General features: G+C 39.6%; 1 protein-coding gene across 1 annotated transcript in view; it reads right to left on the bottom strand.

Moving 5' to 3' along the window:
• Window positions 1-8,001: 8,001 nt before the first annotated feature.
• The window catches only part of LOC130043950 (zinc finger protein 569-like), a 34,328-nt gene continuing 29,471 nt past the window's right edge, over window positions 8,002-12,858 (bottom strand). Inside the window, 2 exon segments of the mRNA XM_056136474.1 lie at window positions 8,002-9,426; window positions 9,428-11,079. Coding sequence (XP_055992449.1) covers window positions 9,358-9,426; window positions 9,428-11,079 — 1,721 coding nt within the window. The 3' untranslated portion in view covers window positions 8,002-9,357.

The following is a 12,858-nucleotide window of genomic DNA, read 5'->3' as shown; positions in this document are numbered from 1 at the left end:
AACTCCCTGTGTCGTACCCAATATGCCAAATACCAGTAACAATGATGGGTCTCATTGTCCTAAAGAGCCTTGAATATAATCTCAGGGCTAGGATGAAGGAGACGTTACTGGGGCCTGCTCGAGGCAATCGATTAACAGGATGATTTGTGATTTTTGATTGTGACTCACAACTTAATCGACATCACAGAATTCATACTGGAGAAAAACCTTTCAAATGGAGTAAGTGTGGGAAAGCCTTCAGTGATGCTTTAATTCTAATTTATCTCTGTGGAAATAGGTAGATAGACGAGCCATTTTCTGTTCTTCTCTTGGTTTTTGAGTTATACCCAGCTATGCTCAAGGTCTACTCCTGGCTCTCTGCTCAGGGATCACCCTTGGAGGTTTTGGAGGATCAAATGGGCTGATGAGAATTAAACCTAGGTCAGCCTCATGTAAGGCAAATGCCTTTCCTACTGTGCTATTGCTGTAGATGTGAATGAGCCATCTTATTCATTTATTTTTAAAGTTTCATTTTTTATTGAACCACTGTGAGATAGTTACAAAGCTTTCACGATTTTCAGTCATACAATGATTGAACACCCATCCTTTCATCAGTGTACATTTCTCACCACCAATGTCCCCAGTATCCCTCCTGCCACCCCTTCCCCACTCCACTCCCTCTATGGCAGGCACTGTCCTTTCTCTCTCTACTTTTGGGCATTAAGGTTTGCAATACAAATACTAAGAGGCCATCATGTTGGTCCTTTGTCTACTTTCAGCACACATCTCCCATCCTGAGTGATCCCTCCAACCATCATTGACTTAGTGGTCCCTTTTGTACCCCAACTGCCTTTCCCCACAGCACTTGAGGCAGGCTTTCAACTCTGGACCAATCCTCCTGGCCCTTGTCTCTACTATTCTTGGGTGTTAGTCTCATACTATGCTATTTTATATTCATACCAAGCTATTTTATATTCCACAAATGAGTGCAGGAATGAGCCATTTAAAACTAATAGTAAAAGTAAGCAGTTGAGGCTTAAATTTTTAGAAAATCATTGCTATTGAAAAATGAAGAATATGAGCATGTGAGATAGTATTTTTAGGGGAGTGTCACACCTGGCTGTGCTCCATGGTTACTACTGGTCACTGCTCAGTGATCAGGAATCTAATCTGAGTCAACCACGTGCAAGGGAAGCTTGTCACCCACTGTACTGTCTCTTACCTGAGTATATTTTTTCTTTTATCTGAATAAACGTAAGGAAGTAAACTGATGATATTGAGACATGACCACCTTGAAAATTCATAGGTTAGTAATATTTTGGGCATGGTTTATTGCATATCTATAAAATTCTATCAAAAGGGTAGAGTGAAGGACACGTGCATGGAGTTAAACAGTGCTACTTCCACAATTTATTCATAATATTCTAACAATTTTTGTTTCTGAGCCATACCTGGTGATGCTCTGGGGTAACTCCCAACTCTGTATTTAGGAATTACTCCTGGAAGACTCCTGCATCTGTATATGATACCAGGGATCGAACATGGGTCACCCTCATGCAAGGCAAGCACCCTGCCCACTGTACTATCTTTCCAGCCCCCTAACAATTATTTTTCTTAAATATTAAGACAGATTCCCTTAATGCATAACCAGACTAAGGAAAACCTAAAATCTTCAAAAAATACTACGATTAAAAATTCTGCGAATTTTTAATTTTTATTATAAACTGTAATCATATCATTTATTTTCTGGAGATCTGAGAGTACTCAGTGGTCACTTTTGTTAAATTTCTCAAGGTTAGACTTACTAGATCTAAATGAAAAATTACTCATATTAATGAGCCTAAGTCAATTCATAAATTACTTCTTACCAATGTTTGATTGATGTACAATAGTAGTTTCAGATATATAACACAAAGTTCCAGTATATGTATAGACTGTAAAATGCCCACCATTTATTAACTTCCTTTTTTATACAGTTACTATTTTTTTTCTTATGACAAGAGCTTCCTTTTAAGATCTGCTTTTTGAGGGGTGGGCTTGCTAATGGCTTACTTCTAGCTCTGCACTCAGGAATCACTCCTGGAGGGCTCAGGGGGCCACATGGGGTGTCAAGGATCAAACCTGGCTTGTCTATCTATAAGGGAAGCACATTACCTCATTACTATAACTCTGGCCCAAAGATCTGCTCTTTTTACAACATTCTAACACACATTACAATATTTCCTTTTAGTTCTGGGGCCACACCTGGTGGTGCTCAGAACTTAACTTATGAATCTATTCTCAGAAATAACTTTTGGTTGGGCTTGGAGACCATATTGGGTGACAGAGAATGAATCTACGCCAATCATTTGTAAGGTGAATGCCCTACCCACTATATTATCTCCTCAGTTCCTATTGTAGTATTTTAAAGTAGTTCCCAATTAACTATTATTATTTTTTGGGGGGTCACACCCGGCAATGCTCAGGGGTTCCTCCTGGCTCTGCACTCAGGAGTTACTCCCGGAAGTGCCTGGGAAAATATATGGGATGCCGGAGATTGAATCTGGGTTGGCTGCATGCAAGGCAAACTCCCTATCCTCTGTACTATCACTCCGGCTGCAATTAACTGATTCTTGATCTAGTTTGGCACCTGATTTCTTCTTCCTCCCCCATTTTTTTGGTTTATTGGGTTTTTATCCACACCCAGTGGTGCTCAGGGCTTACCCCTGACTCTGAAGTCAGAAATCATTCCTGATGGCTCAGGCCACGGGCAAGGCAAGTGCCCTGCCCACTGTACTAGCTCTTTAACTGATTTCATTTTTCAAGGTAATAATCCCAAGCCACAAGTTCTGTTTGCTCTTTGGGGACCATAGTGGTGGTCAGGGAACACTCCTGGCTCAGTGCTTGAGGATTGATCCCAGTGGCTCCCAGGTGGCCCTGCAATGCCAGAGATGGAACCTGGAGCGCTCACATTAAAACCACATGCCCAGGGGCTGGAGTAATAGCACAGCGGATAGGGCGTTTTTCTTGCACATGGCCAACCCGGGTTTGATTCCCAGCATCCCAAATGGTCCCCTGAGCACCACCAGGAGTCATTCCTGAGTGCAAAGTCAGGAGTAATCCCTGAGCATTGCTGGGTGTGACCCCAAAAGAAAAAAAAAACACATGTCCATACCTTGCAGTTCTCAACCCTAATTCTGTTTTTTACAGTTAACTTTCACAGTCGCTGCCTTTAAGCATAGGTGTTTTATTTTGTAATCTGATGTTTGTCCTCACAATGACATATAAAATTTTATATTCAAAGTTGTAATATCCAAAATGACATACAAGATTTTAAAACCCATGGTATTGTGATGTTTCCTTATGAAAAATTTGCTTTATTAAACTACTTGTTAGTAAGGCAGAGCTAGCTCACCATTCCTGGGTTGATTACTGCTGGATTCTTAGATGAGAGAGAAATATATATATATATTTAGGTCACTTTTTTGTCATCTTCATTGCTTGAATCAGGTTAATCTTCCCTCTAGCCTATCCAATTCCATTGTGCCATGCAAATATTTTGGTTTTGTATTTATGTCATAAAGTTGACTAAGCACAATAACTTGGATTTTTTCTTGGTACTTTTTGTTATCCTTTCAAGGCAAAATTATTTCCACCGATCCAGATATTCAGTTTATTCCTTAGATATCCATTGGGTACCCCCAATTCTTGCAGAAAAAATGATCCCAATAGTGGGTGTTGTCCATAGGTAGCCATTGCCTTGCCTTGGGTGGCACCTGGTGATGTCTTCGCCAATATTCCTCCTTCCCAGGATACCAGCACCAGGGAATACCTGCATTATGGGTTGTCCTGACATCCTGCTATTTCCTTAATGGTTCTGTCAGTTGCTGGGAGACAGGCATGCTTCCCAGATTCTCCTGCTTTGAGCGTCTAATACTAGGAAAACCAAGTCCCCAGGAAAACAGAGCCTCCTGAAATTCATCTTTAGCCTCTGAGCCTGGTTATAATGTAAAGAGATGGCAACATTACCATTAACTGCCACCTCCTTGGACAAACCACCTGTGGACACCTTCATCTTGTGCCGTATGGGGAGGAACTTGGTAGAAGCCCTTTCCCCAACTCTTCGGAACTTGTTCCTTTCACTTTGTGTGTGGGGGTGGGGGAGATGTATATGTGAGGTTGTCACACCCGGTGATGCTCAGGGCTTAATCCTGGTTCTGTGCTCAGGAATCACTCTGGGCGGGCACAGGGGACTATATGGGATGCGGGAGACCAAACACGGATCAGCCGGGAGCAAGGTAAACGCGCTACCACTGTAAAAGGGCTCAGGCCCCTGTTCTTTTCATTTCTGACTCCGGAACTCCCTGCCCTACACCTCCTTCTGCAGTCCCCATGCGGTGGCCTGCAGTGCTTCGGGCACCACCAGGGCACAGTCCAGCTGGCCTGTAGGTAGGTTTCGGTTATGGACTGAGTCCATCCCAACTTCCGCCACGCCTTCTCGTTCCGGAGCTAGGTGTTGCAGGGGTGAGCCTGTGGGGTCCGCCAACTGGGCTGCATAGGAGTGCGTGAATATCTGGCGATCACCGTTGTGCCAGTTCGTTGAGCGTGCTCATCACCGTTGCTTGTGCTGCTTTGAGGTTCTCACGCAAGGCCATTAATAGTGTTTGTGCAGCCCACGCACGCGGGTGACCTCGTGTAGTGTTACTGTTAATGATAACGTGCAGCCCACGCACGCGGGTGACTCGTGTAGTGTGTTACTGTTAATGATAACGTACCCAGACTGTGCTGGTGGGAAGCCGTGGTCTTTGTAGCTTTGAGTTTTTTCTTTATATCAAATCGTTGCTGAAATTGATGTGTCGGAAAATCTGTCTTTCGTGGAGTTACTTCCTGCATTCTTTTCCCTTATTGCATTGTCTAAAAGCGATTTTTTGCTGCAATAACAGTAAGCTGTGTATAAGCATCACACACAAAAAGGGGTGTGACCCCCCCACCCCACAGCAGTTAAAAAGATGTTCAAGCGCTGCTATCAGGAAGTGCAACCAGGGGTCTGCACATGTGTGGGCACAACTCTCTCGCTAAGCACATCCAACTTGTGCTTCAAGAGTGTGGCCCTGGAAAGCATGTGCGCAAGCATAACTGGAGTGAAGACAAAAGCAAGAGAGGTCGGAGGATTGGGCGCTCTCCTTGCATGCAACCGGCCTGCGATTGAACCCAGCATCACAAATGAACCTGAGTAGAGAGGCAGGAGATACTGGTAAAAGACCTCAGCAAGAAATCACAACAAATACACACTGTTATTGCAAGAAGAAAGGGGCATGGGGTGCAGGGGAGTTGTGAACTCCTCTAAAACTTTTTTTGTGTGGCAAGTTTGTGGGGGAAATGCAGCCTTTTGGCTAGAAATGACAATGCTCTTTGATGTCATTCAATCCCAGCTTTTTGGTTATTGGCTGAGGATTCCATTTGTAGCAGGAGGCAGAAAAGGAAGTAATAATGTGAGTTTTGACAACATGAAGACTGGTATTCAGTAGAAAATATGCCAAATATGCCACTGGAGGGGGCTGGGGACTAGGACAGGAAAGGGGCAACATTTACAGTGAAGGGAAGCATTATACCCTGAGGAGGAGGTTGTACAGAAAGGGGTTAAGTGTGTATGAAACTATCAGCAATCGTAATATAAATATAAATAAATAATATAAATCACAGTGCAAAAGCTTATATATATATAAATCTTCTATATGATTATATATATACATTTATATATATCTCAAGATTGGAGCAATAGTAGAGGGTTGGGGCACTTGCCTTGCACACAGCTGACTTGTACTTGATACACCGAATCCCATAATGTCCCTGGAGATCCACCGGGAGGAATTCCCTAGTACAGTGTCAGGAGTAACCCCTGAGCATTGCCTGGTGTAACCCAACTAAGAAAAAGAGTCTGGTAGAAGCAGACTGGTGTTTGGCAGGCAAATAAGGTTGATGGGGGAGGCACTGGTAGAGGGAAGTGGACACTAATGAAGGAATCCATGTAAAACATTGTATGACTGAAACCACTTAATTGCTCGAGCGGGCCCAGTAACGTCTCCACGGGAGACTTTGTTGTTACTGTGTTTGGCATATCGAATACCTCACGGGGAGCTTGCCAGGCTCTGCCGTGCGGGCGAGATACTCTCAGTAACTTGCCGGACTCTCCGAGAGGGGCGGAGGAATCGAACTCGGGTCGGCCATGTTGGCTGCGTGCAAGGCAAATGCTCTACCGCTGTACTATCGCTCCTCCGCCCCGAAACCACTTAATTAAAATTAAAAAAAAAATTTTAAAGAATGAGTTTTGAATCCTGAAAAATACAAGACTGTCATGCTACCCCTCTCCCTGTTTATAAACAGCTCTGTATCCCTACACTAGAAGAGGCTTACAGCTATAGCCTAAATGAGTTGTCACTTTCTAAAAACACTATCTTGATTTTGTTCTTTTGAGAGGACTAGCCATACCTGGCAGTGCTCAAGCTTCCTCCTGGCTCTGTTCATCAAGCTTGCCCTCGCCACTCTCTTTATATCTTTATTCTGATTATTCCAATCAGCAAGGGAATTTATTGCTCTACAGTCCCCAAGGTGCAGAAATACATGCCCTGGAGGGCATTAGAAAGCGTCTCATATATGCTATCATATGGAGAATTTATCAGACTACAAGGTGTAGGCATTAGTCAGTAGAAATAGGCCAGTGATGGAGCAGGACCTTTGGAAGTTCCCTGATAAAATACCTTTATGTTTCAAGATTGGGGGAAATAGACTTTCACAATTTGAGTAAGATTATATTGTTTTCCAACCACTTACCAATTTTAAGGCTGTAAGACTGACTTATCATTACATTTCTAACACTTCTGAAATTAGAATACTTAAAAAAAACTAATGGTTTTAAAAATTTGTTGAAACACAGTAATATAGAAAATCTTATTTTTACATCCATAGCTGACATAATCTTGCAACCTAAGTGGGGTCACCTGCTTTAGAGGTAATTCAAATGTTTTTTAAGATACATCTGCTCTGATGGAGAAATCTATACTTGATTTTACAGTATATATATATATGGGCTGGAGCAATAGCACAGCGGTAGGGCGTTTGCCTTGCACGCAGCCAACATGGCCGACCCGAGTTCGATTCCTCCGCCCCTCTCGGAGAGCCCGGCAAGCTACCGAGAGTATCTCGCCTGCAAGGCAGAGCCTGGGAAGCTCCCCGTGACATATTCGATATGCCAAACACAGTAACAACAAAGTCTCCAATGGAGACGTTACTGGGCCCACTCGAGCAAATCGATGATCAACGGGAGGGCCTTTACTTACTTATATATACAATACTATAAAACTATCACTTGCATTAATGTATAGTATAAAGTTGCAATTTCCCCTCAATTTGCAATCAACTCACATTTAGGTGAATTTTTTTCACAAATGGAGTAAATTATCTCAACCACTGAGTAGGTTTTTTTTCACTATTTTTATTTTGGACCATACCCATTATTACTCAGGGCTTACTCCATGCTTTGACCATATTTGCTGCCAGAGATTAAAGTGGGATCAGATGTGTGCAAGACAAGTGTTCTTAACCCCTTCTTACTATCTATATTTCACTATTCCGAAGTAGAAAAAAGTTAGGTTTGAGATTCAAATTGCCAAATTTAACTCAACTGCTTCTAATGAATACCATGAATGGAAGGTAAAATATTATCTTAACTAGTTTATTATTAAAAGTTTTGTAAATATTCTCTGAATAAAAATAATATATGTAAAATCTGTTTCTATGGGCCCACGTTTCCTCCATCTAATTAGTACTTATTTTAGAGAAACAGGAAAATAAAGGCAACGTATTTTGTTACTGTTTTTGGGTCACAGTCAGCACTGCTTAGGACTTACTCCTGGCTTTGGGCGCAGGGATCATCTTAGCAGGCTCGGGGAAGAATACAGGATGCCAGAAATTAAACCTGGGTTGGCAGCATGTAAGGCAAGTGCCCTACCTTCTGTGCTATTTTTCAGCTCCAAGACATTTTTAAAAAACAAAAACATAACTTTGATATTTAGATTTGTAACCAGTCATATATGCTTTCTTTTATTAAGGAAATATTACAGATAAATATAACAACTCCCTCCAAACTTTTTTAGATCCTAGAAGGCAACCAAAGTCATACATGATCAAACAGTATTGTTTTTAACACTGATTCTATCACAGAAATAATCACATTTTCATTACATCATTCATAGATAGAAATTTGTTTGATTTAAAGTAATACAAACCAAGATGTAGTAAACACAGTAAGATAAATCTTTGTACACACAATGGTGCCTCTGAGGCTAAAACATCAAAATAGAATTGATTGTATCATATTTGTTTTGGTCTTTGGATCCCAAAAGACAGCGCTGGGAAACCAAGTGGTACAGGACTGAATCCAGGCTTCTAGCAGGCAAAACATACACTCCAGGTCCATCTCCTTGCCCCTGTGTACCATTAATTTAAAACCTTGTTTTAAAGAAATTTTGTTCTCTGATAAAATATTTCATCATAATTTTAGAATTTTTTATATTTTGGTATCCAATCTATTTAGATTTAATTTTTATATATGGTACAAAGATCTCTTGTTCATATATACCTACCATGTACTGAAAAGGCCAGCCTTTCTCTGATGATTTCAATATCACAACATACAAAGAATCCCTATAATATCCCTGGATTTCTGTATCTGTAGCCAGTGACTTACTTAGTCACCAAGACAATATCATTCAAATGACACTAATTTGTAAAGTATATACCACCTGGGGGACTGTCTTTGTGGTATTTTATATTTCTTTCCGATATTTTGAGTTGGTTTTTTAAATTTCTTATCATCCTTTTAACTAGTGAAAAACAGTTGGAAGTACTTAGAGATCTTGGAGTAAATTTCTATTTTCTCGCTAGGTCTTTCAAATTAAATTTTCCTCAGAATGTTCAGTTATTTTGGTAGTGTTTTTCTATCTTTTTCTTGCTTAATTTATTGGTTATAAACTCGTGTCACATTGGTATTTTTGCAGCAGATCTTATTTCACTTTTTAAATGACTGCTGGATAAATATTACATATGTAGGTCTGCCTAAGGTTTTAGATCATCAGGTTTTTCATTATACATGTTACCTTAAGATGAATTCAGAGGATTTTTAAATGAGACTTCTTCAAAAGGCTACATTTATTGTATTCTTCTCTAGAGCTGTTTATGAAATTAACAAGGGATAATTTCTTTTAAATACTTTTCCATTTTCATAATATCCACAGAACTTCTAATGAGTGTGGATTCTCTGATGCCTAACAAGGTGTGACTTTTGGCTAAAAGCCTTACCACACTCATTACAATGGTAAGGCTTCTCACCTGTATGTTTTCTCATATGGAGTGTAAGAGATGAGATTTGAGAGAAGGCTTTTCCACATTTACTACAGTCAAAGGGTTTCTCACCTGTATGACCTCGTATATGTATAGTGAGGGATGAACTTTGGGAGAAGGCTTTACCACACTTATTACATTCATAGGGTTTCTCACCTGTATGACCTCTCATGTGCACGATAAGGGAAGTTCTTTGAGAGAAAGCCTTCCCACATTCATTACACACATACGGCTTCTCACCTGTATGACTTCTCATGTGTAAATTAAGCAGTGAGCACTGAGAGAAAGCTTTTCCACATTTATCACATTCATAAGGCTTCTCCCCCGTGTGACTTCTCAGATGAAGAGTGAGGGATGCAATCTGAGAGAAGGCTTTACCACATTTATTACAATCATAAGGTTTCTCTCCAGTGTGAACTTTTTGATGTGTAATAAAGTTTTGCTTTTGGCTAAAGGCTTTGCCACATTCATTACATTCATAGGGCTTCTCACCAGAATGAATTTTTTCATGAGCAATGAGATTTGATTTCTGGCTAAAGGCTTTACCACATTCCTTACATATATAGGGTTTTTCTCCAGTATGAATTCTCTGGTGTCTAACAAGATTTGACATCTGAATGAAAGCTTTCCCACATTCATTACATTCATAAGGTTTTTCTCTGGTATGAATCTTCTGGTGTGTAATGAAGTTTTTCTTATGACTGAAGGCTTTTCTACATTCTTTACATTCATAGGGTTTCTCACCAGTATGACTTCTCATATGTACAGTAAGGGCTGAGCTTTGAGAGAAGGATTTTCCACATTCATTACATTCATAAGGTTTCTCACCTGTATGAATTCTCACATGTATAATAAGCATGGAAAACTGGGAGAAGGCTTTTCCACACTTATCACATTTATAAGGTTTTTCTCCTGTATGACTTCTCATGTGAAGTGCAAGAGATGCAATTCGAGGAAATGCTTTACCACATTCATTACATGCATAAGGTTTCTCCCCAGTATGAACTTTCTGATGTGCAATAAGGCTTTGCTTTTGACTGAATGCCTTTTCACACTCATTACATTCATAAGGTTTTTCTCCAGTATGAATTTTTTCATGATCAATGAGATTTGATTTCTGGCTGAAGGATTTTCCACATTCCTTACAAACATAGGGTTTCTCTCCGGTGTGGATTCGTTGATGTCTAATGAGATTTGACATTTTAATGAAAAATTTCCCACATTCATTGCACCCATAAGACTGTTCCTTAATGTGAATTTTATGATGTATATTAAGTTTTTCCTCGTGGGTAAAGGCTTTACTACATTTTTTACATTCATAGGGTTTCTCTCCACTATGAATTTTTAAGTGTCTTATGAGGTCTAATGTTTGACTGAATCCTTTCCCACAATGGTTACATTTAAAGGGGGCTACTACAAAATGGGACGAACTATTGCCAAATGATTTTATAGATTCACTATATTCATAATGTTCCTTTCTTAAAAGGATTGCTTCACTATTAGAATAGTCAAAATTATGTTTTAAACACTCTCCAAATAAGTCATATTCATAAAGATTGTGAATCGAAGGAAAAATTTCTGATTTTGTAGGAAATACATTCGTGAATTTATAACATTCCTTGACTTTTTCTTCAGTCAGTGACTTTAAAATGACTTTATCTTCAAGTTGCGTCAAAAGTCTGTCCTCGATTTCCTCATGTTTATCAATTTCCCATAGACCACCTAAAACAGATTGCAAATAAAAGCCATTTGTAGTTTTTGTCCAGTATTATAACATCAAAATTATTTTTTAAAACACACTTTTATGGGATTGATTATTGGTTTTTTATGGGATTGATTATTGGTTTTGAGACCAAGTCTCCCAATGGTAAATAAATTCCAGGTGCATAAATATCCTATTTTATAAATTTTGAACAGAAAATTCTAGCAATGGAAATATGAATAAAGAAAATAAGAAAAAGATATTTATAAATGAAAATAGCTTTGAATATTTTAAAACAGGATCCAAAGGAAATGATATAAACTGAGCAAATGAAAGAGAAAATTCAAATAAAGAATTTTTGAAAATTACTTTGTATCAATACATAAAAGCGAATTTGAAATGAATACTAAATATATAATTTCTATGAAAATACATTATAAAAACTAACACCAAAAGAAATAAAAGAAAACACAGGGAATGGGCCTCCTCCCCCCATCTCCCAAGTTTACCAGTAGCTTGGCAATCAAAACTCCGGAAAAGAGCAACAAAGACCTCATCCATGAGTGAACCTGCTCTATAATTGTATTCTAAATTTTAGATTTCCTGGTATATGCAGCTGTATCACACTCTATACCCCTGATGTACCAAGAGCAGCACAAAACCCAATTTGATTGGGCTTAACATGTTTATAATCTCTTACACAAGGGTTTAATGGCTCTGGGGTGAAATACAACAATCTTCACACACTTTTTTCTAAGGAAATTTTACTGGACCAATTATAGTGTATTATTCATAACAAGCAATACAAAATTGTTTTGGTCCTGCTTTTGGGGGCAGAGTTTGGGATATAGGGTGGAAACATTCAAAATATGGTGGTGGGAAAGTGCAGTGGTGGTGGGATTGGTGTTTTTTTTAAAAAAATTTTATTAGTGAAACACCATGAGGTAGAGTTGTAGATTTACAATTTTTCGTGCTTGGGTTTCGATTATACAATGATCAAGTACCCATGCCTCCACCAGTGCCCATTTTCCACCATCATGGATCACAGTATCCCTCCCACACCCACCCCCCCATCCCACCCTGCCTCTGTGGCAGGGCATTCCCTTTTGTTCTCTCTCTCCTTTGGGTGCTGTGGTTTGCAAAAGAGAAATTGAGTGGCAATCATGTTTGTCTATAGTCTACTTTCAGCATGCATCTCCCATCCTGGGCAGATTTTCCAAACACCCTTTATTTGGTGCTCCTTCTCTATCTGAGCTGCCTTTACCCCTAGCGTGTGTGGCTGGCCTCCAAGCCATGGAGTAAACCTCCTGTTACTTATCTCGACTATTCTTGAGTGTTAGTTTCCTATTTTGTAACTTTATGTTCCCCAGATGAATTTCTATGTCTGTCCCTCTCTTTCTGACTCATTTTGCTTAGCATGATACTTTCCATGTAGTAGCACTTGTATGTAAATTTCATGACTTCATCTTTTCTAACAGCTACATAGTACTCCGTTGTGTAGATGTACCAAAGTTTCTTTAACCAGTCATCTGTTCTCTGGCATTCAGGTTTTTTCCAGATTCTGGCTATTGTAAACAGTGCAGCAATCAACAAACAAGTGCAGATGTCACTTCGACTATACTTTTTTGCCTCTCTGGGATATATTCCCAGGAGTGGTATTGCTGGGTCAAAAGGGAGCTCAATTTCTAATTTCTTGAGAATGGTCCATACTGTTTTCCACAAGGGCTGAACCAGTCGGCATTCGGTGGGATTGGTGTTTGAATAGTAAATGTAATAAATTATTGTGAACAACTTAAAAA

The sequence above is a fragment of the Sorex fumeus genome, unplaced genomic scaffold (assembly GCF_029834395.1).
Source record: "Sorex fumeus unplaced genomic scaffold, SorFum_2.1 ptg000122l, whole genome shotgun sequence".
NCBI classification, from domain to species: domain Eukaryota; kingdom Metazoa; phylum Chordata; class Mammalia; order Eulipotyphla; family Soricidae; genus Sorex; species Sorex fumeus.
The sequence above is the reverse complement of the archived record's forward strand: the minus strand, read 5'-3'. Positions and strand labels throughout refer to the sequence as shown.